General features: G+C 53.6%; 3 protein-coding genes across 8 annotated transcripts; 2 read left to right on the top strand and 1 right to left on the bottom strand.

Annotated features, from left to right (window-relative positions):
- Nucleotides 1–42: 42 nt before the first annotated feature.
- MBOAT7 (membrane bound O-acyltransferase domain containing 7) lies at nucleotides 43–12,328 on the bottom strand. 2 transcript variants are annotated; one of them, XM_058530199.1, is made up of 8 exons: nucleotides 12,238–12,328; nucleotides 11,402–11,480; nucleotides 11,186–11,315; nucleotides 10,528–10,654; nucleotides 8,531–8,690; nucleotides 6,361–6,721; nucleotides 4,333–4,509; nucleotides 43–1,072 (listed from the first exon to the last, which is right to left on the bottom strand). In XM_058530199.1, exons 2-8 carry the CDS (start codon nucleotides 11,475–11,477, stop codon nucleotides 685–687), a joined length of 1,419 nt encoding a protein of 472 aa, XP_058386182.1. In that variant the 5' UTR covers nucleotides 11,478–11,480; nucleotides 12,238–12,328; the 3' UTR covers nucleotides 43–684. The 2 variants fall into 2 exon arrangements, with proteins under 2 accessions (XP_058386182.1, XP_058386183.1); XM_058530200.1 differs by lacking the exons at nucleotides 10,528–10,654; nucleotides 12,238–12,328.
- Nucleotides 11,499–12,483, top strand: LOC131397390 (uncharacterized). The gene is made up of 2 exons (XM_058530229.1): nucleotides 11,499–11,785; nucleotides 11,878–12,483. The coding sequence occupies exons 1-2, from the start codon at nucleotides 11,771–11,773 to the stop codon at nucleotides 12,481–12,483; spliced, it is 621 nt and encodes a 206-aa protein (XP_058386212.1). The 5' UTR covers nucleotides 11,499–11,770.
- A 633-nt stretch (nucleotides 12,484–13,116) lies between these two features.
- On the top strand, nucleotides 13,117–20,510 carry TSEN34 (tRNA splicing endonuclease subunit 34). Of its 5 annotated transcripts, none has more exons than XM_058530206.1 (5): nucleotides 13,117–13,288; nucleotides 14,232–14,478; nucleotides 14,699–14,972; nucleotides 15,119–15,376; nucleotides 20,013–20,510. In XM_058530206.1, exons 2-5 carry the CDS (start codon nucleotides 14,236–14,238, stop codon nucleotides 20,198–20,200), a joined length of 963 nt encoding a protein of 320 aa, XP_058386189.1. In that variant the 5' UTR covers nucleotides 13,117–13,288; nucleotides 14,232–14,235; the 3' UTR covers nucleotides 20,201–20,510. The 5 variants fall into 5 exon arrangements, with proteins under 5 accessions (XP_058386189.1, XP_058386191.1, XP_058386192.1 ...); XM_058530208.1 differs by having other exon boundaries at nucleotides 14,699–14,966; XM_058530209.1 differs by having other exon boundaries at nucleotides 13,119–13,288; nucleotides 14,723–14,972.
- The last annotated feature ends 275 nt before the right edge of the window (nucleotides 20,511–20,785 follow it).

The following is a 20,785-nucleotide window of genomic DNA, read 5'->3' on the forward strand; positions in this document are numbered from 1 at the left end:
GAACCCCCACATCGATGATCACCCACAGACACTCACACACAGTCTTTGTGCAACACTTTATTGGGAGAGATTTACATATTCAGACCCTGTCTTAGGCCAAAGGATGACAAGAGGGTGACAGGTGTGCTGGGACCCTGAGGTGGCTCAGATGGAAGCTGCAAGAACCACAGTCCAAAGGGCTGCTCCCCTGTGCCTCAGTATCCCCTTTATGAAACAAGACGGTTTTGTTCCTTTCCAGCTCTGAAACACTGGTTTGATGAGATAAAAGAGAGTGAAAGCCACAAGGAAGAGGTCCCCCACTCCCAGAACCTGCCCTGAAGCTCCTACACCCGCCCTGCAGATCCAAAGGGAATTTGCCCAGGAAAACAGGTCGCCCGTCAGCCCCCGCTGTTCGGGGAAGCACAGCTCTCTGAACACCTGGAGGCTGTGGCAGGGACAAAGGGAGATTCTTGCCCGGACATCTTGATTTGACAGGAGGGAAGACTGACATTCTGCAGACCTCAAGACGCAGAGGGCAGGGAAGCCAGCAGAGCCCCCTGCCATGCTTCATGAGCTAGGGGAGCAGAATCCGCCCCAGGCCCCTGGCCAAATTAAAGACTCTCTGGGAAAGGAGACAGCAGCCTGGTTCACAGAATTCCTAGGCAAAAGCTTAGTGGCTTTTGAGGGAGGGAGTGCTGTGGCAGCTTACTCCTCCCGGAGCTTTTCTGGGGCAAGGCTGGTGCCCTGGGACGCCCTCTTCCTCCTGCTGGGGCTGCCCCCACCCAAAGCCAGCCCCAGCCCCAGGGCCACCAGGGCCAGGACGTGGATGCAGAAGTAGACAGAGGCCCAATACCGGAGGGTGTCGCCCAGCGAGAGCAGCACAAAGCCCATGCACATGTAGTCGTAGGCTCGCATCTTCAGGAACCAGTGCACGCAGTTCCAGACCTTCTGGCCCTGGGGGCTGAGCCGCCCTCGCAGGGCCGACTCCAACTGGCCCTCAGCCGCCAGGCACAGCGGGATGGTCAGGAAGCTTAGGTAGTAGCCAGGGTGGAGGCCGTGCCAGTAGGCGCTCAGCAGCATGGTCCAGGCGCTCCTGGGGGAGACACTGGGAGTCAGGACCCAGGAGCCCAGGCCTCTAGCCTCCTCCTCCCTCAGACCCGGGAGTCCAGGCCCCCAGGTCCTCCTCCCTCAGACCCAGAGGTCCAGGCCCCTAGACTCTCCTCCCTCAGACCCAGGGGTCCAGGCCCCTAGCTCCTCCTCCCTCAGACCCAGGGGTCTAGACCGCAGCCCACTCCCCTCAGACCTGGGAGTCTGGACCCCTAGCCCCTCCTCCCTCAGGCCCAGGAGCCCCCAGCCCCCCATGTAGACCCTAGTAACCCTAACCCTCTGCCCTCTCCCCATTTAAGGATTAAAAGTTTTCTCTTCCATGGCCTTTTCTCCCTCAGGACCAAGAAGTCTAATTCCTTTGAGAGCCCAGTGGTTCTCAGTGTGTCCCTGGTCCAGCATCAGCATCACCTGGGAACTTGTTAGAAAACATCCATTCTTGAGCTCCACCCTACCCCTCCGGTATCAGAAAGTCAGGGGGGTAGGGGGCAGAAGAAATCTTTAATGGAACAAGTCTTGCAGGTGATTCTAATGCAAACTAGCATTTGGGAACCAAAGTCCCAGCTCATGAAGACGCCTACGCCCCAGTCTGTGGCCCTTCCTTATTCTGGGGCCCAGGAGTCCTGTTCCTCTCCTCTCCAAGCCCCAGAGCCAGATCCCGTATTCTTGAAGAACCAGGAAGTCAATGGTCCCTGCCCTGGAGGGAAATAGGAATCCTCAGCCTCCACCCTCCTGTGTAACCGGGGTCCCACCCTCCTCCAAGAACCCAAGATTTCAGAAGTCTGTCCCCACTTCCTCCCGCAGGAGTCTCTACTCCTGTCTTCAGGAACCCAGCTCACCCTCTCCCAGCACCCCTTTCCTTCAGGACCCAGAAACCTGAGCCCCTAGCTGCTTCCTCTTTGGGAAGATGCAGACATCGCCAGCCATGCTCCTCTCTCCTTATGGACCCCAAAATCGAATTCCCTAGCCCTTGAGGACCCCCACTTTCAGACTCTGATCCACTTCTTGGAGGACACAGAAATCACAGCAGGCTCTGCCATGGATTGTGGCATGGGGGGTCGGGGGGCATCTTTCCTGCCCATCGGCATCAATGATGCTGACTGCCCCATCCTTGAGGGCATAAGGGTCCACAGAAAGGACCCTTCAATTTTCCCTTTTGCCAAAAGGAGAGAACTTTTCCTCCCTCTCTTTTCTTAGGCCATTTCCTTGAAAAACCTAGTGTTTGAGAATCTTTCCTCTGTCCTTTGGACATAGACATAGATCTTTGAAAAGGCGAAATAAGCCTCTAGAAAGCATTACGGTGCAGGCATGTTTTTCTCGAGGGTCTGGGAGCCATCTCTTTGAAATGTAAACGTCCCTGTCTCCCTGCCACGTGGGGGTTATCCTAGGCTTGGCCCAGCTGTCACTACCTACTTGTCATAGAGATAGGAGTTTTGTTCTTCCTTCAGATAAAGACACTTAGCCAGCGTAGGTGGCTACCCCAATTCCCAGGTGACTTTGGGATGAACGTGAGAGAATGCATAGCGAACAGTGCTGGGGAGTCCTCTTCCTTGAGGACAAGCTATGGTTTCTCTCTAGAACATGCTATGCAAAAGGACCTAAGGGATAGATGGTCTATAAAGGGTGAGATTTCTTTCCGTCTTGGTAACCTCATTAGCTGTTACGTGCAACATGCACCGTAATCTGGTTTCACGTTTAGTAATAAAACTGTTTTCTTTCTTTTCTACCTATGGTGGAGAGAGAATTCTCTGGGTTGGCAGGATAAGAAAAATTTTCCCCAATGGGGCGGGGTGGACGGGGGCGGGGGGACATTAGGACACATGCACACCTGAACGTGTGGCCCTTTCTCCAGCCGCTCTGCCTCCATCCTACTCTTCTCTCCCCGTTCTGCTGCCCCCGTGTAGTGAACACTCTCCAAAGAATCGTCTTGCACCTCCTTGACACTTCTTCCCTTCCATTCTCTCTTGAACCCGATCCGATATGGCTTTCACTTCTGCCCTCCAAACTACTCCCGTCAAGGTGGCCGGAAACTTCCTCCCATCACACTCAGCCCAGTGGTCATACTTGCCTTCATCGCACTGAAGCCCCTGGCACCATCTGACACAAACCTGATGCTCAGCCCCAGAACTTTAAGTATCATCTATACCCAATGATGCTCAAGTGTCCACTTCTTACACTGACCTTTCCTTACATGCCGGAATCACATAGTTAACTGCCTATCCAATGACCCCACCTGGATGTCTAACAGTCACCTCAAAGTTAGTGAAACTAAACCAAAGTCTCACTTCCTCATCCTACCCACTCCGGAAACTTCCTCCTGCCTTCTTGGGAAATAGCCCTGTCATGCCCTCGGTCACTCACACCCATCACCTGGGCATCATGCTTCATTTCCTCTTTCCCATGTCCCACATCCAGTCCATGCCAAGCCCTGACTCCACCTCTCAAACCATCCCCTTTCTACCCACTGTTCTCTATGCCAGGACACCATCATCTCCCACCTGGCCAGCCCCAAAGGCTTCTGAATTTGGCTTCCCGCTTTACCTCCTGCTCCCTCCCTGCACCTTGACTCCATTCCCCACACAAGGCCGGAGTGGATCTGTAGATCATAAATCCGATCATGCACCAGCTAAGTCTGGCTCCAGAGCAGCCATCAACAGCTTCATTACGAGAACGTGTATCCTGGCCTCATCTGGTGGCTCCAAGAAGGCTGAGGGACACTCGGCAGGTTACCTAACCTCTCTGAGCCTCAGTCGCATCTTTAAAATGGGAGATGAAGAAATCTCCTATGAGTGAAGAATAAAAGCTAATATACAGTGAGCACACAGCTGTCAGGCCTCACCTTAAGTATATTTCACACTTTAGCTTGCTTAATCCTCACATCAACCTATGAAACAGGTAACGGCATTCCTCCCAACTTAACAGCTGAGGAAACAGAAATCAACCAACTCCTCAAGGCTTCTCCATAGCTGGCAGGGTCAAGCTTCCAGAAGGTCTGGCTACTGAGTCCAAGGGATTCACTACAATGCTGCTGTCGAATGACGCTGACTTTACAGAAGTAGAAACAGGCTCACAGAGGGGGAAACGTGTTACCCTGGAGTAATGCAAATCCATGGCAGCCCAACAGGTTCAAGAAACTACAACTCCCGTGATCCTCAGTGGCAGAGGCCTGGCCGAGAGAACCGCAGGCCGCCCGAGGAGCTGCTGGGAGATGTAGTTCCGCACATGCGGCCTGAGGTAGGCAGGGCTCACCTGAGGACGTAGGAGTGGGCAGGGGCGCTCTTGTAGATGTACTGCGCCAGCCACCACTGCACCGTCTTGTTCCAGTGCCGCATGCCCTCCCGCACCCGCACGCAGAAGTCTGTGCCATAGCAGTCGATGTTGCGGATGGTCTCATAGTCGTATTCCAGGGAAGCCGCGTTCTCCGGACTGAGGGGGGTGGAGGATGAGGGTGGGGGACAGACATGCAACTCAGCCAGGCCCCCTCCCGATACCAGCTACTCCCAGCCCCGGATGCTAAGGAGGGAATCGTGGCCAGCCAACAGCTCTCTCTGGCTGTCGCATTTGCTAGGGCAACAAGGGAGGGTAGCCCAGAGGAAGCCTTTTTGGGGAGAAAGGTAGGGAGGGGGCAGGGGACACAGGTCCACCAACAGTGGGGTTCTCCTCTTGGTAACGGGGTCCACAACAGCCACGAAAAGCCTCCAAGGGCTTTGGTTGCTAAGCTATGCGTCCTTAGCAACCTGACCCTTCACTGTCTCCAAGGCTAGGGAAGGGCCATTCCTTAGCAACCAAGCTCAGCGAACTTAGAGAAGCCTCCACGTGTAGTCCTTTCCAAGTCGTCAGACACTGTGGTTGCTAGGGAAGTAACATCCCTAACAACGAGGTGGTCTGTGGTTGCCAGGGAGATGTTCTAGGCCCATGTGATACCTGGATGGTCTCTGTTGCTAGGGAAATGGCATTCCTTAGCAATAAGGCCAAGGAAGCTTTTCTAAGCTTCTGGAAAGGGTCTCTCTTGGCTATTGGTCCTTAGGATTGTTCAAGAAGTGTCATCTCCAGCAATATAGTGGTTCCTGGGTCACTGGTGCCAAGCAGGAGGGAACATCCTTGGCCCACCTAAATCCTTGGTGGCTTCTGATAATGGGAGGGGAGCCGTCCACTAGGAGTGGGGCCCAGCAGGTTTAGAAAGCCTTCAATTTCTGCTTGACATTTTCTGGGGGACACCCTCTGTAGCAACTGGAGGTCTGCCCATGGTTACCAAGGCAGTGGCAATCAATTTGCATAGGGGTGCCCCTTCCCCCACAATGGAATGGCAGTGTGTGACGACTCAAGGATGGCCGAACTCTACCAAGGAGGAGTGGTTCATAATTTCCATGGAAGGGCTGCTCCCCCAGTCCCAGCCCCACGAAGAAGGCCTACTATGGTTGTGGGGAACAGAGGGGCAGTCCATTCCTGGTTGCAAGGGGCAACACAGGATCAATACTTCATTAGCAACAAGAGAGTCCCTAGTTATTAACAGCGTGACTTACCTAGCAATTAAAGAGCTGGTGGGTAGCATCACTAGCAACAAGGTCAATCCATAGTTACCAAGGGACTCTGCTTCCTTAGCAACAGTAGGAAGTTGACCTGTGGTTGCTAGGAAGGGTGTCCCCTCTGAAAGAGGACAGCATGGTGAGGGATGTCATTTCCTTAGAAACAGAGGACAACTGCAGGCTGTTATGTGATGACATCCTATGCGGGGGGTGCTGGGTCCTAGCAACAAAGGGGCAGTTTAGGGGGTGCCATTTCCATACCAACAAAGAGCAAGCCTTCTGGCAGGAAGGAGTAGACCATGGTTGCTAGGGAACCTGCTTCCCTAGCAAATAGAGGCAGTCCAGTTGCTAGGGAACCGTTTCCCTAGCAACAAAGGGCAACCGTCACTGCCCACCAATGGCACCTCGAGCAACAAGGAACAATTGGGTGGGTTATTGGGGTGACACTTTCACAGCAACAGAGGGGTGACATGTAGTTGCTAAGATACCACCTTCCTTTTCCTAGCAACAGAGAGTAATTTGCCATCCCAAGGGGTGACAAGCCTAGCAACAAGGGGCCATTGGTAGGTATCATGAGTGCTGTTTCCCTAGGACAGAGGAAGGCCGGCTATGGTGGCCATGGGTAACACTGTGCCAACAACAGGTGGTGGATCTGCCCCCTGCTCCCCGCTATCCTCCCTGCTAGGGGCAGGGCCAGCCCGTGGTGATGGGGCTTGCCGGATCTTGGGACACCTCCCTCCCGCCGCCTGACCTGCTGGGGGGTGGGCATTGGAGAGTGGGGCCGCCCCCGGCCCGGGCTTTGGCAGCCACGGGGTAGGCCCCGAAGCCGGCGGCAATGCAGCCGCACTCGGCGGCAATCCAGGCCACGTAGAAGCGCATGCGGAAGGCGAAGAAGACGGGGATCATGTAGAAGAGGCGGGCGGGCAGCGGGCGGGCGTAGAAGGCGTCCTCGCGCACGGCCTCCAGCGGGAAGAGGTGCGAGGACAGCAGAAAGAGCAGCCCGAAGAGTGGGGCCGGCCAGGCGCGGCGCAGCAGGGGCCGCAGGCTGGGCACGGCCCCGGGGAAGGGCTGCTCCAGCCAGTCCAGGTACGTGCGGTAGCGGAAGAACGGGCCTGTGGCGGGAGGGAGGGGGGGAGGCTGGTCAGAGACTGGCACAGACAGGCCGGGGGCAGAGCTCAAGTCTGGGGGAGCAGAAGGGCCAGAGATTCAGGAGCTGAGATGGGGTGTGGGAGACAGGAAGTGGGGGGAGAGAAAGAGAGAGAGGCAGAGACTGGAGTGGGGGTATGAAACCCTGGAGGGAGGGACAAGGAACCAGAGAGAAAAACAAGGGATTCAGAGAGAAAGAAAGAGGGACAATTATAGAGAGAGACCTAAGAGGATAAGGGGTATTGAGATGCTAAGACAGACGGAGAGTGACACCAGACCCCAAGGGATGGGGGTGACCTCGACATCATCGAGTCCCGGGAAGCAGAGCAGTGCATGTGGACAGGAAGAGAACGGTGTGAGGAGAAATCGGAGGGTGTCGGGGCAGATCCCCAGGGGAGCCCAGGATGACTCTGGGTTTTGTTCTCAGTGCTAGGAAACCCCTGTAGGCTTTTCCAACAGGAAAGTGCTGGAATACCATTCACCTTTTCACAAAACCCCTCCGGCTGCTGAGTGGGGAGGGGCCTGCTGGAGGACAATAATGGAAAACAGCAGACAGTTGGCACTTTAGATAAGATACAATGATGGCCTGGCCTAGCGAGGGAGCAGTGGGGATTAACAGAAGTGACAGGGGTTCAAAGCTGTCTATGTTACAAAAGACTACACAGCGTATGATTCCATTTATAGATGTTCAGAATAGGTAAATCTATAGAGATAGAAAGTCACTTAGGGGTTGCCTGGGACTAGGGGAGGACGGAGGTTTGGGGGATGATGGCTAAAGGGTACAGGGTTCTTCTTGAGGTGATGAAATTGCTCTACAGCTATATGGTGGCGATGGTAGCACAACTCTGTGAATATACTAAAAACCAGCAAATTGGACGTGGTTATAAGTGGGTGAATATGTCAATTACAGCTCTATAAAATTGTTATAAAAAAGAAAACCTGGGACCGGTCCTGTGGTCTAGTGGTTAAGTTCGGTGCGCTCTGCTTCAGCAGCCAGGGTTCAGTTCCAGGGCGCGGACCTACACCACTTGTGGCGGCCATGCTGTGGCCGCGACCCACATACAAAATAGAGGAAGATTGGCACAGATGTTAGCTCAGGCCAAATCTTCCTCAGCAAAAGAAAAGAAAAGAGAAGAAAACCTTCCATGAGGTCAACATTAATGAGAAATATTTTTTCTTTTTTTTTGCTGAGAAAGATTTGCCCTGAGCTAACATCTGTTGCCAATCTTCCTCTTTTTTTTTTTTCCTCCCCAAAGCCACAGTACATAGTTGTATGTTTCTAGTTGTAAGACATAGTTGTATGTTTCTAGTTGTAAGTCCTTCTAGTTCTATGTGAGCTGCTGCCACAGCATGGCTACTGACAGATGAGTGGTGTGATTCCACGCCCTGGAACCAAACCTGGGCCGCTGAAGTGGAACACACCGAACTTTAACCACTAGGCCATCAGGGCTGGCTCAAGAAATATTTTCTGAGACTAAAATAGGATCATGAGATGTTTGTTCCCTGGGTGGCAGGAACATAGAGATTACAGACTTTTCTCCTTTATCTCCTGTCTGCTCCCAGTAAGCTACAAGAAATCATTTAGGCTGGGAATAGTCTGTGTCCTCTCTGGAGGAACCCTGGGCCCAGTGGACAGTCAGACAGAGACCTGGGCAGAGATGCTCACCCTCAGAGCAGCAGATGCTGGAATGAAGGGTGGGGACACAGAACAGGCACATACTTGGGGGGAGAGTGGAGACAGAGGGTGAGAGATGTGGAGAGGCAGGCGCACTCACCTGTCATGATTCCCACGTAGCAGTAGCTGTAGCTGAGTGTCTCCATCAGAGAGGGAACGTCAGGCAGCAGCCCCAGGCTGGGCCCCTTGCTGAAGCCAGAGGCCATTTCCTTCCTCTGGGCCAGGTGCAGGTCCTGTACTTCACTGGCCAGACTCACCAGCTGGGAGGAAGGGGCATGGGCGGGGGACAGGTCAGACCCCGGAGCCTTCCTCACACCCTTCTCCCTTACGCTACCCCTCTGGCACTCAAGGGCTGCAGGGGCGTGCAGCTGGGAGCTGAGGTTGTACTCCATGGGCAGCTCTGGGCATTTAGTCGTGAGTTGCAGCTTCTTAATGCCTCTAGCTGGTGGGTGTTCCCCAGGGCTCAGTCCTGGGCCCTCCCATCTTCTTTCTGTGCTCTCCTGCAGTCTGTGGCTATAGATACCACCCACTGTCATGACTCCCAAACTCTACCGCCCAAGCTAGACTTCTTCCCCAAGCCCCAAACCTATTCAATCAAGTTGCCTTCTCATTAATACTCGGATGTCTACCGGGCACCTCAAATCTAACACATGCAAAGTGGAACTCAGTATTATCCACTCCCTGAACTGGCTCCTCTTTCAGTCCCTCCCCTCAGGAAAAGCCACCACCATCCACTTAATTGCTCAGGCCAGAAACCTTCCTCGATGCCCAGATCTAATCCCTTAAGTCTCTCAAGTCTGTCTCTTTTGTTGTGCCTCCACCACTGGGCTGAATATGTTCGGCCTGCCCCTCCAGATCTACTCTCTACCCTTCTCGGCACAGACCAATGCCAACCCTACAAGAGAGAGGCCCAGGCAGAGAGGGAGGAAGGCAGGAGAGTGACTCCCTTGCAAGATCCCCTTGGGCTCACCATGACCCTAGATATGTCTTCTCAAGGCCAGTGGCTCTACACCACTCTTTTTCCTTCTGGGTTCCACTACCTGCCCCTCCTCTCATGCCCTTGGGCCCAGGGTTGGTACCAGCTTCCCTGCTGCTGGTCCAGGATTCCTGCACTGTCCCTTCTGGCTCCTCCACATCCTGCCCACATCATCGTAAAGAAAAAAGCTCCTCAAATTATCCTAAATGTGATATTTCCTGTTGGGACTCTGACCTACGCAACAGCCTGCATCAAGCCGCCGTTGTCTGTCACCTGGATTTTGATAAAGGAACCCTACCTCATCCCATCTTGCCTTTTCTACTGCATTTCTCCTCGCAGCATCCAGAGTGAGTATTTTTAAACACGTAATTCTGGTCACATTACATCTCTGGCAAGAAACCAAAAAACCTCTTCCAGTGGACCTTGGGCCCCCACTGGAAGAAGTCGGAACTCCTCACCTTGGCCAATAAGACCCTGCGTGGTGTGGCCCCTGCTCCCCTTCTTCCTGGTCTTGATGAAGAGTCCACGTGGCTGGCACACAGTTGATGGAACTCAGCCTGCTCCCTTTTACACACGCTGGTCCCTACATCCTGAAAGGCTCTTCCTCCAACTCTTCTCTTAGCTAACTAACTCCTGCCAACCCTTGAACTCCCATCCTAAAGAGACCTGGTTCACTATTTCGCATGAGTGTTCTGTTCATTGATATGTCACCAGAGCCCAGCACATAGTAGGAACTCGTGACTTTTCGGTCTGGGAATCTGTTTTCACCCGTCTTCCCAGGTGATCTAGAGCCAGACGTGGGTGTCCTGGTTTTGTGCCCTTCGAAAAGCGCCTTCTCCCCAAGCTGGTTTTCTTCCTTTGCTAAATGTCTTGCTACAAAGATGCAAGGCGAGCATGTTGATAAGCACTTAGCCTCTGGCACACCTCAAACACCAAATGGCACCCACGGTTACATAACTCAGGATACTTCTTTACCCCAGGGAGAGGCAGAGAGGTGAAGTCCTACCCCAGGGTGTGGGAGATAAAATCCCCACCTCCTCTGCTCCCCATGGAAGTGGCTGCGAGGAGGTGAAGTTGGGGAGGTTAACTGGTGCAAAAGGAGGTCTAGAGGGTAGTCTGACCTTCAGTGTCAGCAGCAGCTGGACGGCATTGGTGAAGGGCGTGGGAGTGGGCAGGCCCAGTAGGCTAAGCGCACGGAAGAACAGGAGGTAGGAGAAGGTCCAGGCTAGGGCCAGGGCGTGGCAGGAGCTGGGGCAAAGGCAGGAGGCAGGCTGTGTTGGACACAGGGACTTCGCCTCCACCTCCCCAAGATTCCAGCTACAAAATCCTCCCCCACCTCCCCACCAGAGACAGAAAATACAGGTTGCGGGGGGGGGGGGGGGATGAGCATGATTAGAACAGCAGAAGACGCACAGCAACAGAGAAGAGAATGAGAAGGGGTTATGAGTAGCTTCAGGGTGAAAACCCTTCAATCCTCTGTATTTTCTGGCAGGGAGGGAGAGAGAAAGAGAGACTATGAATATGAATGGTGACAGGACCAGCAACAAGTAATGTCCTCTCTCCTGAATCCATGGCATGGATGTAAAGGACTGGGACAAACACAAAGGGACAAGACCCAGAAAAAGGCAAGTGAGGAAGAAAAACAGACCAAATGACACAGAAAATTCAGATAAACAAGAGACATCCAGAAACTGAGGCATAAACGGAAGACCCAAAGAGGAAACAGGTTGCTTCCTCCTCCATCTCTGTTCTCTCTCTCCTCCCCTCCCACCACCTTACCAGGGCTGGGCCTGAATGAGCGCCCAGGTCCCAAGAATGGTGATCAGAGAATGCAAAGTGTGGGGGCCACAGGTGAACAAGGTGAGCCCCAGGCCCACAGCTGCTGCCCCCCATCTCTTCAGCCCAGGTCCTGCAGGGAGAAGGAAGAGCATAAGCCTGGAACTTTCCAGGGGTCCCCCCCCCTTTATTTTGCACTGGGGAGAGAACCTGACTCACCAGCTTTCTTAAAGAGGAAACCAATGGGGATGGAGATAAGAAGGACCACTAGATACGTCCATTCTTCAGGCGACATGGTCTGGGGGAGGGGCAGAGGTTCGTCCTGAGAACCCAGAAGTCTGGGCCCCCAGCCCCTCCCCCTTCGAGGATTCAGGAACCCACCCCCTTAATCCCCAGTTGTGGAGAATCATGCAGTTCTACCCTCAGCTCCTCTCCTCTGAGGACACAGGAATCCGGACCTCCAGGCCCTTCCTCCTTCGAGGATAGAGGAATTCACCTCCAACCCCTCTCTTCTGAGAACCCAGGAATCCAGACCTCCCAGCCCCCTCCTCCTTCGAGGATCCAGGAATCCAGCCCCCCTCTTTGTGGATGCAGAAATCAAAGGTACCCTTCCCCCGCAGTGAGAACCCTGGTATCTAGACACCGCTCTAGTGAGAACCCAGAAACAAGCCTTCTCCCGGGCCCTTCCCTTTGAGAGCCCAGGATTCCAGCCTCCTCCTCCCTCGAGGATCCAGGACCCCAGACCTCCAGACTCACAGCCCGTCTTCGAGAGCACTCAGAGGAGCCCAGGCCTCCAGCCTCCCCCTCTTTCGGAGCTCCGGACCCTTCTCCGGCCTAAACCCCGGAAAGCGGGCCCCCAGCCGGGTCTTCTCGGGTCCCCTCCCCAGCCCCGCTCCGGCCGCACGCACCCCGCGCGGGTCACATCCACCCCCGCAAAGCCACAGGCGGTTACGCCACCCCCGAGCTCAGCCGCGCTCCCGGCGCCGCCCCGCACCCGTCAGTCTGCCGATCTGCAGCCACCCCACCTCGTCTCCGGGCCCCACTCCCGGGCCCACCTGGGCGCGCGCCGGTCAGGAGGCGACCGAGCAGTCCTGACCCGCGGTCCACCCCGGGTCCAGCCACGCCTCCCCGACCAGAACGCCCCCGGCTCTCTCGGGGCCGGCCGGGCTGCGCGGTCCGTGGCCGGGCGCGGGGCCGCTTGCCGGGCTCCGGGTCGAGCGGTAACACAGCCAGGACCGGCGCCGGGAGCACGAGTCCGCCGCCGCACCAGGAACCGGGATCTGCGAGCCGCGAGCACGTAAATGGGCGGGGCTTCGGGCCCGGAAAGAGGAGGGGCCAGAGCTTCGGGCTCCAAGGGAACGCGACGAGACCCGGGAGGGAGGCGGGGCCTGGAGCTCAGTGTTCGGAAAGAGGCGGGGCCTCCGCTTCGGGCTCCTTCGGGCAGAGTCGGGTGGCCGTTTGGAGGCGGGGCCACAAGCTTCGGAGATAGTCGAGTACTAAAAGTCTGTGTTCGGAAGCAGGCGGGGCCCAGAGCTTCGGCAGGAAGTGGGCGGGGCCATAGCTTCGATTTCTTTCGGAGACAGTCCGGTACAAGTGACCCTGGTCCGCTGTTAGGCAGAGTCTCGTGTTTAGGAGGGAGGCGGGGCCCCAGACTTAAGCAACACCAAAGAGGCGGTGATCCCAGGCGTTCCAAAGGGGCGGGGCAAACAGCGCCCCACCTTAAAGGGCGTGGCCCCGGGTTACGTCAGCCAAAGGGGCAAGGCCAGGGTAAGCAGCTTCCCATTCCCAAGTCGCTGAACCGAATAGGCAGAGGTAGGTGCGTTTCGGGGGGCGGGGCGAAGGTATTCCACCCTGGGGGAAGGCGGGGCTACGGCCCTGCGGGGCGGATCCTAGACTTCCCGCTTCGCTGAGGTGGCGCCATGACGAAATTGACGCAGGGGGTCGGCATGGCGGGGGGTGGAGGAAGCAGCGCGTGGCGCGCTACGTAGGGGGTGGCTCCGCCGGGGCTGCGAGTTGCTGTTTCCGAGGTGACTAGCTGGTTCTATCAGAGGACGGTGCGGCATTCTGAAGGGAAGCGAGGAGGCGGACCGAGCGCTGACGAGCAGGGTGAGCCCGCCCGAGCGGACAACGGACGACGGTTGCTCAGGGGGCGGGGCTCCAGCTGCGGGGTTCGGTCGTGGGGCGGGAACTCCCCAATGGGGGAGCGCTTGCGGTCCGAGGGGGCGGGCCTTAGGCTGCGGGATGACGGGAGCCGATGACGGCCGAACGCCGAACCGCTTACGTTCGGGAGAGGGCGGGGCTGTGCATTCGGCTGAGCCGAAAGCTCCCGAACGCCGAACCGCTTACGTTCGGGAGGGGGCGGGGGTCTGCATTCGGGTGAGCCGAGAGCTCCCGAACGCCGAACCGCTTACGTCCGGGAGAGGGCGGGGCTCTGCATTCGGGTGAGCCGAGAGCTCCCGAACGCCAAACCGCTGATGTTCGGAAGGCGACGGGGCTCCGGATTCGGCCGAGCCGCGGACGTCCGAGCGAGAAGGCTCTGAGGCCTAACCTCGGTGGTTCGGAAAGGGAGGACCAAAGTCCGGAGCAACCCGTAGTGGGCGTGGCTTCGGCTGAGCATTGGCCTCCGGCGGTCCCGACACCTCACGGGAACACCGAAGGGAGACGGCCACTTGGCGAGGGGCGGTGCCAAAGTAGACCTTTCGAGGGGGGCGTGGCCCCTCGCTGGGGGAGGCTTTTCTTTGCGGAGATGGCAGTATTGGCCCAGACCCGAATGCTGACCGAAGGGCCGAGCCGAGCGGAGCCCCGACAGCTCGGCGAGGGGCGGGGCCTCGTCTCCGGCTGCCCCGGGGCCTGGCGGGATTGCCCGGGGGCGGAGCCCGGCGCTCAGGGGGCGGGGCCTGGCCCTTCGGCTCGGCAGGTGGCTGACCGCGGCCCGGGGCGAGGCTCCGCCCCCTGAGGCCCGGCGGCGGGGCCTCGCGGAGACCCCGGAGGTGGCGAGTGCGCCGCGGGCGGCTGTGTCGGTGACCGCTGTGTCCCCCGGCCCCTGCAGGAGGATGCTGGTGGTGGAGGTGGCGAACGGCCGCTCCCTGGTGTGGGGGGCCGAGGCGGTGCAGGCGCTGCGGGAGCGCCTGGGCGTGGGGGGCCGCACGGTGGGCGCCCTGCCGCGCGGGCCCCGCCAGAACTCGCGCCTGGGCCTCCCGCTGCTGCTGATGCCCGAAGAGGCGCGACTCCTGGCCGAGATCGGCGCCGTGACCCTGGTTAGCGCCCCGCGCCCGGATCCCCGCCAACACAGCCTGGTAAGAGGGCGGGCTGGGGGCGCGAACTCCCTGGGCCTGCGGAAGAGAGGCTGGAGGCCCGGACTCCCGGGCCCTGCGGTGGGAGGGGTCTGGGAGTCCTGGATTCTGGAATAATGTGAGAGCAGGAGACTGGGATCCCGGGGCGGGGGCCCTGGAGTTGGGAGGGGCCGGGGAGTCAGGATTCCTGGCTTCCTAAGGAAGGGCACGCCTGCATCTTGAGATTCCAGCTAAGTTTACTTCTCAGACTCTGGCATCCTTCAAGCGCCAGCAAGAGCAGGGCTTCCAGGAGCAAAGCGCCCTGGCAGCTGAAGCCCGTGAGACCCGTCGTCAGGAGCTCCTCGAGAAGATTGCAGAGGGCCAGGCTGCGAAGAAGCAGAAGCTGGAACAGGATTCAGGGAGGAGCGAGAGTCCGGAGGCCAGTGGGAACCCAGCTGCCGGAGAGAATGACGCCAGCGCTAGCCAGGCTTCTGGAGAGCACGAGGAAGCAGGTGAAGGTGGGAGTTAGAGTCCAGGAGTGGGGGAAGGAGGGAAAACATCTTTTCGGAATTTTGGCTGGGAATCTAGGGCCTGGGTCTCCCCTGGGGATGGAAAGACTTTGCCACTTGGATTCACCAGACTGTCTTGGATTCACCTCCCCCAGGCTCCTCCTCTCCCCAACCAGGGCCTTCAAATGGAGTGGCCCCCTTGCCCAGGTCCGCTCTGCTCGTCCAGCTGGCCACTGCTAGGCCTCGACCCATCAAGGCCAGGCCTCTGGACTGGCGTGTCCAGTCGAAAGACTGGCCCCATGCTGGCCGTCCTGCGCATGAGCTTCGCTACAGCATCTACCGAGACCTGTGGGAGAGAGGCTTCTTTCTCAGTGCTGCCGGCAAGTTCGGGGGCGACTTCCTGGTCTATCCTGGTGAGTTTGGGTTGGCACCTCTGGTTGCTGCTCCTTCACAATCCCACCACATTCTGCATTTTTCCTTTTTGTCTCATTTTTCTCAGCCTCTGAAACCCATGGAAGGATGGGAAACACTTGGGAACCTAAGCTCATTTGGAGGGCAGTTTAGTAAATTTTTATTTTATTTTATTTTTTTTGTGAGGAAGATCAGCCCTGAGCTAACATCTGATGCCAATCCTCTTCTTTTTACCAAGGAAGATTGGCCCTGGGCTGACGTCCATGCCCATCTTCCTCCACTTTATATGGGATGCCACCACAGCATGGCCTGACAAGTGGTGTGTCGGTGCATGCCCAGGATCTGAGCCTGTGGAGCACGCGCACTTAACCGCTATGCTACCGGGCCGGCCCCCAGTGTAGTAAATTTTATTAAACACTTTCTTTCATCCGGAAGTTCCACTTAGGAATACTTTGTTTTTTTGTGGTTTTTTTTTTTTTTTTTTTTTTGGTGAGGGCTAACATTTGTGCCTATCTTCCTCCACTTTACATGGGACGCCGCCACAGCATGGCTTACCAAGCAGTGCGTCTGTGCGCGCCCGGGATCCGAACCAGCGAACCCCGGGCCGCCGCAGCGGAGCGCACGCACTTAACCGCTTGCGCCACCGGGCCGGCCCCTTGTTTTTTTTTTTTTTTAATAATTTTATTTATTTTTTCCCCCAAAGCCTCAGTAGATAGTTGTATGTCATAGTTGCACATCCTTCTAGTTGCTGTATGTGGGACACGGCCTCAGCATGGCCAGAGAAGCGGTGCATCGGTGCACGCCCGGGATCCGAACCTGGGCCGCCAGCAGCGGAGCACGCGCACTTAACTGCTAAGCCACGGGGCCGGCCCGGGAATACTTTGATATGTGCACAAAACATACAAAAACTATTCAGAGCCAGCCCTGATGGCCCAGTGGTTAAAGTTTGACATGCTGAGCTTTGACAGCCCGGAGTTCAGTTCCTGGGTGTAGAACCACACCTCTCCTCTGTCAGTAGCCATGCTGTGGCAGCGGCTCACATAGAAGAACCAGAAGAACTTACAACTGTATACAACTATGTGCTGGGGCTTTGCGGGGTGGGGGGAGGAAAGGAAGAAGAAAGGAGCAAGGTTGGCAACGGATGTTAGCTTAGGGTGACTCTTCCCCTGCAAAAAAAAACAAAACAAAAATATTCAGTGCAGGGTTTTTTTACAGTATTAAAAAGTAGAAAACAACCAGAATGATTATTAATAGATTAGTGATTAAACATCACTGTTAATTGTCAGTGAAACAGCATTAGTTGTCAGATTGTTGTAGGTCCAGGTACATTTATGAAAAAATGATTAGGGGGGAAAAAAAGAACAACTTGTAGGAATCATATAGTAAAAAGTAAATCATGTTGTATGTTGTTTGCAGTACGCATTATTTAAGTAGCCTTAAAAATTGTGGCTCTGGTGAAAGAACTTAAAATAAAGTGAAGTACTAAGTAGATCGAGAGAATCCTATCAAGCAATAGAAAAAAGTGTGAAAGGGTGTACTCCAGCCCAACTACAATGGTTAGTTACCTCTGGGAGGAAATTTGCATCGGGTATAGGTAAAGGGGACTTTTTTATTTTATTTTTATTTTTTTTAAATTTTTCCCCCAAAGCCCCAGTAGATAGTTGTACGTCATAGTTGCACATCCTTCTAGTTGCTGCATGTGGGACGCAGCCTCAGCATGGCCGGAGAAGCAGTACGTCGGTGCACGCCCGGGATCCGAACCCGGGCCGCCAGCAGCAAGTGCACACACTTAACCGCTAAGCCACTGGGCCAGCCCTAAAAGGGACTTTTGATGAATCAGTTAATTTTTGAATTTGTAGTAAGGGTGCCTTTATTGTGTAACTAAAAGGTTAAAAAAAGTCTGCAGAAAATCACCCTTTTTGTTTCCTCTAAAAACATGGAAAGATAGAACTACCTGGGCTGGCCCGGTGGTGTAGCAGTTAAGTTCTCATGTTCGGCTTTGGCGGCCTGGGGTTCGCTGGTTCAGATCCTGGGTGCGGACCTACTCACTGCTCATCAAGTTGTGCTGAGGTGGTGTCCCACATAGAAGAGCTACAACTCTGGGGCTGGCCCCGTGGCATAGTGGTTAAGTGCATGTGCTCCGCTGCTAGCGGCCCGGGTTCAGGTCCCGGGCGCGCTGATGCACCACTTGTCCGGCCATGCTGTGGTGGTGTCCCATATAAAGTAGAGGAAGATGGGTATGGATGTTAGGCCAGGGCCAGTCTTCCTTAGCAAAAAGAGGAGGCTTGGCATGGATGTTAGCTCAGAGCTGATCTTCCCCACACACACAAAAAAAGAGCTACAACTCTACAACTATGATATACAACTAGTAGTGGGGCTTTGGGGAGAAAAAAGAAAAAGAGGAAGATTGGCAACAGATGTTAGCGCAGGGCCAATCTTCCTCAAAAAAAAAAAAAAAGAGAACTACCTGCTAAGTAGTCAGATCTTAGTGATTGGAGACTGTCCACTAACTCTTAAGCAGATGCGCTGAGAGCCTTAGTCTTTTCTCAGACTAAAAGCTTAATAACTAAGTGACAGATTTAGGAGCTGGGAACCCATTCTCCACAGATAACCATGGTTTAATTACTTTGCTACTATTTTTTTGGTGATTTTTGTAGGTAAAACAAAATTTATTTTGGTTCTGAAAATGAATGTTCAATTTGCTAAACATACAAATGCTAATATCTAGTTCCTTTCTAAGCTTTCAGTTTAATTTATAGATCTTAATTTATTCTAATCTAGCAGATTTTAAGTGGACCATTAGATCATGTTTGATCCCATTTGCAAAAGGAGTTAAATAGTTTTCAATATTATAAGCTGCATTTTAAATTTTAATATATTTATTTTACTTTTTAAGTTTTGTAGTTTTCCAGTTATGGAACTTGTCAATAGCTTAAATCTAATAGATTATAAATGGGGTGAGTTCTAAGTTTATATGTTCTAACACTGTTAATAGACTTACTAAAACTTCAGGTTAAAATAAGTTTAAATCAATCAGTTACTCAATTACCAATTTGAAACTGAACCACCACAAGGTGGTTAGTTCTAATAGGTCCATGTTTCTAAAACAATAAATACTCAATATATCAGATATGCGTAGAATTCTCCCTCATTGCCTGAAGATTATATTCAAGAATTTCTAAGTCTAATTCTAAATCTTCCTGAGGTTAAAGGTAATAAGCCTCCAAGAAAACAATTTTGGGGGCTGGCCCAGTGGCATAGTGGTTAAGTTCACACGCTCTGCTTTGCCAGCCTGGGGTTTGCAAGTTCAGATCCCGGGTACGGACCTACGTACCACTTATCAAGCCATGCTGTAGCAGCATCCCACATATAAAATAGAGGAAGATGGGCACAGATGTTAGCTCAGGGCCAATATTCCTCAGCAAAAAGTGAAGGATTGGCAATGGATGTCAGTTCAGGGCTAATCTTCCTCACCAAAAGAAAAAAAAAGAAAAACTATTTTGGCCCAGGTGTAACAACCAGAGAGGTGCCTGGCACCTGGCTAGGTTCTGGCTGGAAACCCAGCTGCCAGGCTGGGCCTTGTTTTATCTCAAGCCTTGCTTTTTCAGATTTGCGTTACCTATTATTTAATCTTCTGTATAGTGCCCCATTCAGGTTCCTGCTCTGCTTGATCAGATTTCATCTAATCCAGGGGCAAACTACAGCCAGATAAAATCCGGCCCACCAAATTTTTTTTTTTAATAAAGTTTTATTGGAACACAGCCCTGTCCATTTGTTTACATATGGTCTGTGGCTGCTATTGGGCTGCAGTGGCAGAGTTGAATATTTGCAGTATGGCCAACAAAACTGAAAATATTTACTGCCCTTTTCAGAAAAAATTTGTGGATTCCCTTATCCCATCTATTTATTACTTCATCCTATTGTAAATTCTTTTCTTACTTTTAGTCTGTTAGAGTCACTTCTCATGGGATAGTTACATGATATCCTTTTGAGTTCATGGCTTTGACTGACTTTGTGGTTCTAGTTCTTAGGACATGACAATATATTCAATTACTTGTTTTTTTAAAAAAGAAAATTATGCTCTCCATGTGTGATGACTTTTAATCTTAACAGTTGTATAGGGGCTGGCCCCGTGGCTTAGAGGTTAGGTGCGCGCGCTCCACTGCGGGCGGCCCGGGTTCAGATCCCGGGCGCGCACCGACGCACCGCTTCTCCAGCCATGCTGAGGCCGTGTCCCACATACAGCAACTAGAAGGATGTGCAGCTATGACATACAACTATCTACGGTGGCTTTGGGGGGAAAAAGAAATAAATAAAATCTTTAAAAAAAAAAAAAAAAACAGTTGTATAATTTTTAGTCTTACGGGTATACATGAATTTAACCAGTCCATGGTTTGGTTGTTTCCACTTCTTAGCAATTGTAAATGATAACAAAGTGATTTATAGGTATATTAGTGCTGCTATACTTACACTTATAAGAGAAAAATTCCAAGAGGAGGAATTTCTGGGTCCAAGCGTATCTGTTTTAAAATATTCATAATGATTGCTAACATGATCCCTCTACTCCCCTGTGGATATTGCAATGTTTTCCAGCCCTCTGCCATTGGAAACTGCTACATGCCTCTCTTCCTCACCCAGGTGACCCGCTCCGTTTCCATGCCCACTACATTGCTCAGTGCTGGGCTCCTGGGGACCCTATCCCACTCCAGGACCTGGTTTCTGCCGGCCGCCTCGGAACCAGTGTCAGAAAGACGCTGCTCCTCTGTTCTCCGCAGCCTGATGGTAAGGTGGTCTACACCTCCCTGCAGTGGGCCAGCCTGCAGTGAACTCCAGAGACCCATGGGGATGTGGCTGTGTCTGTGGCAAGAGCCTTTCTAGATGGTCCCAGGCTCATCTCTGCGTGGGAGGCTAAAATACCCTCCTACCTCCCTCTGCGGTTAGTTTTTGATTCCAGATTTATAAACACTACATCCTTCTTAGGTCCCTCCCTGTTTCAAAGCATTTACTGGCTGTGTTGTTTTTGTAGTTACCTATTTCCAAACTGTGAGCTTCTTGAGAGTGAAGACTGGGTTTGATTCATCTCTGTTTTCTACAGGGCTCAGGTCCCAAGAGGTCCCAATAAACTTGTTGAATAAATGTGCAGTTTGTGATTTGAATCCTTACAACAATCCTGGCAAGTGTGGGCATTTGCTCTGCTTATACAGATGAGGAAAAGGCCTGGAGGAGGGGAAATGACTCGCCAGAGGTCACACAGCTAGTGAGCAGCAGGGCTGGATTTACAACTTGGTTTCTGACTCTGAAGCCTGAGCTCTTCCCACTGCACTAACCTTCCTTTGAAAAGATTTTTATAAAACATTTCAGATGCATACAAAGGCATAAATAAAAGTAACTGAAGGAGAAAAGAAGGAAGT

The sequence above is a fragment of the Diceros bicornis genome, chromosome 34 (genome assembly GCF_020826845.1).
Source record: "Diceros bicornis minor isolate mBicDic1 chromosome 34, mDicBic1.mat.cur, whole genome shotgun sequence".
Classification (NCBI taxonomy): domain Eukaryota; kingdom Metazoa; phylum Chordata; class Mammalia; order Perissodactyla; family Rhinocerotidae; genus Diceros; species Diceros bicornis.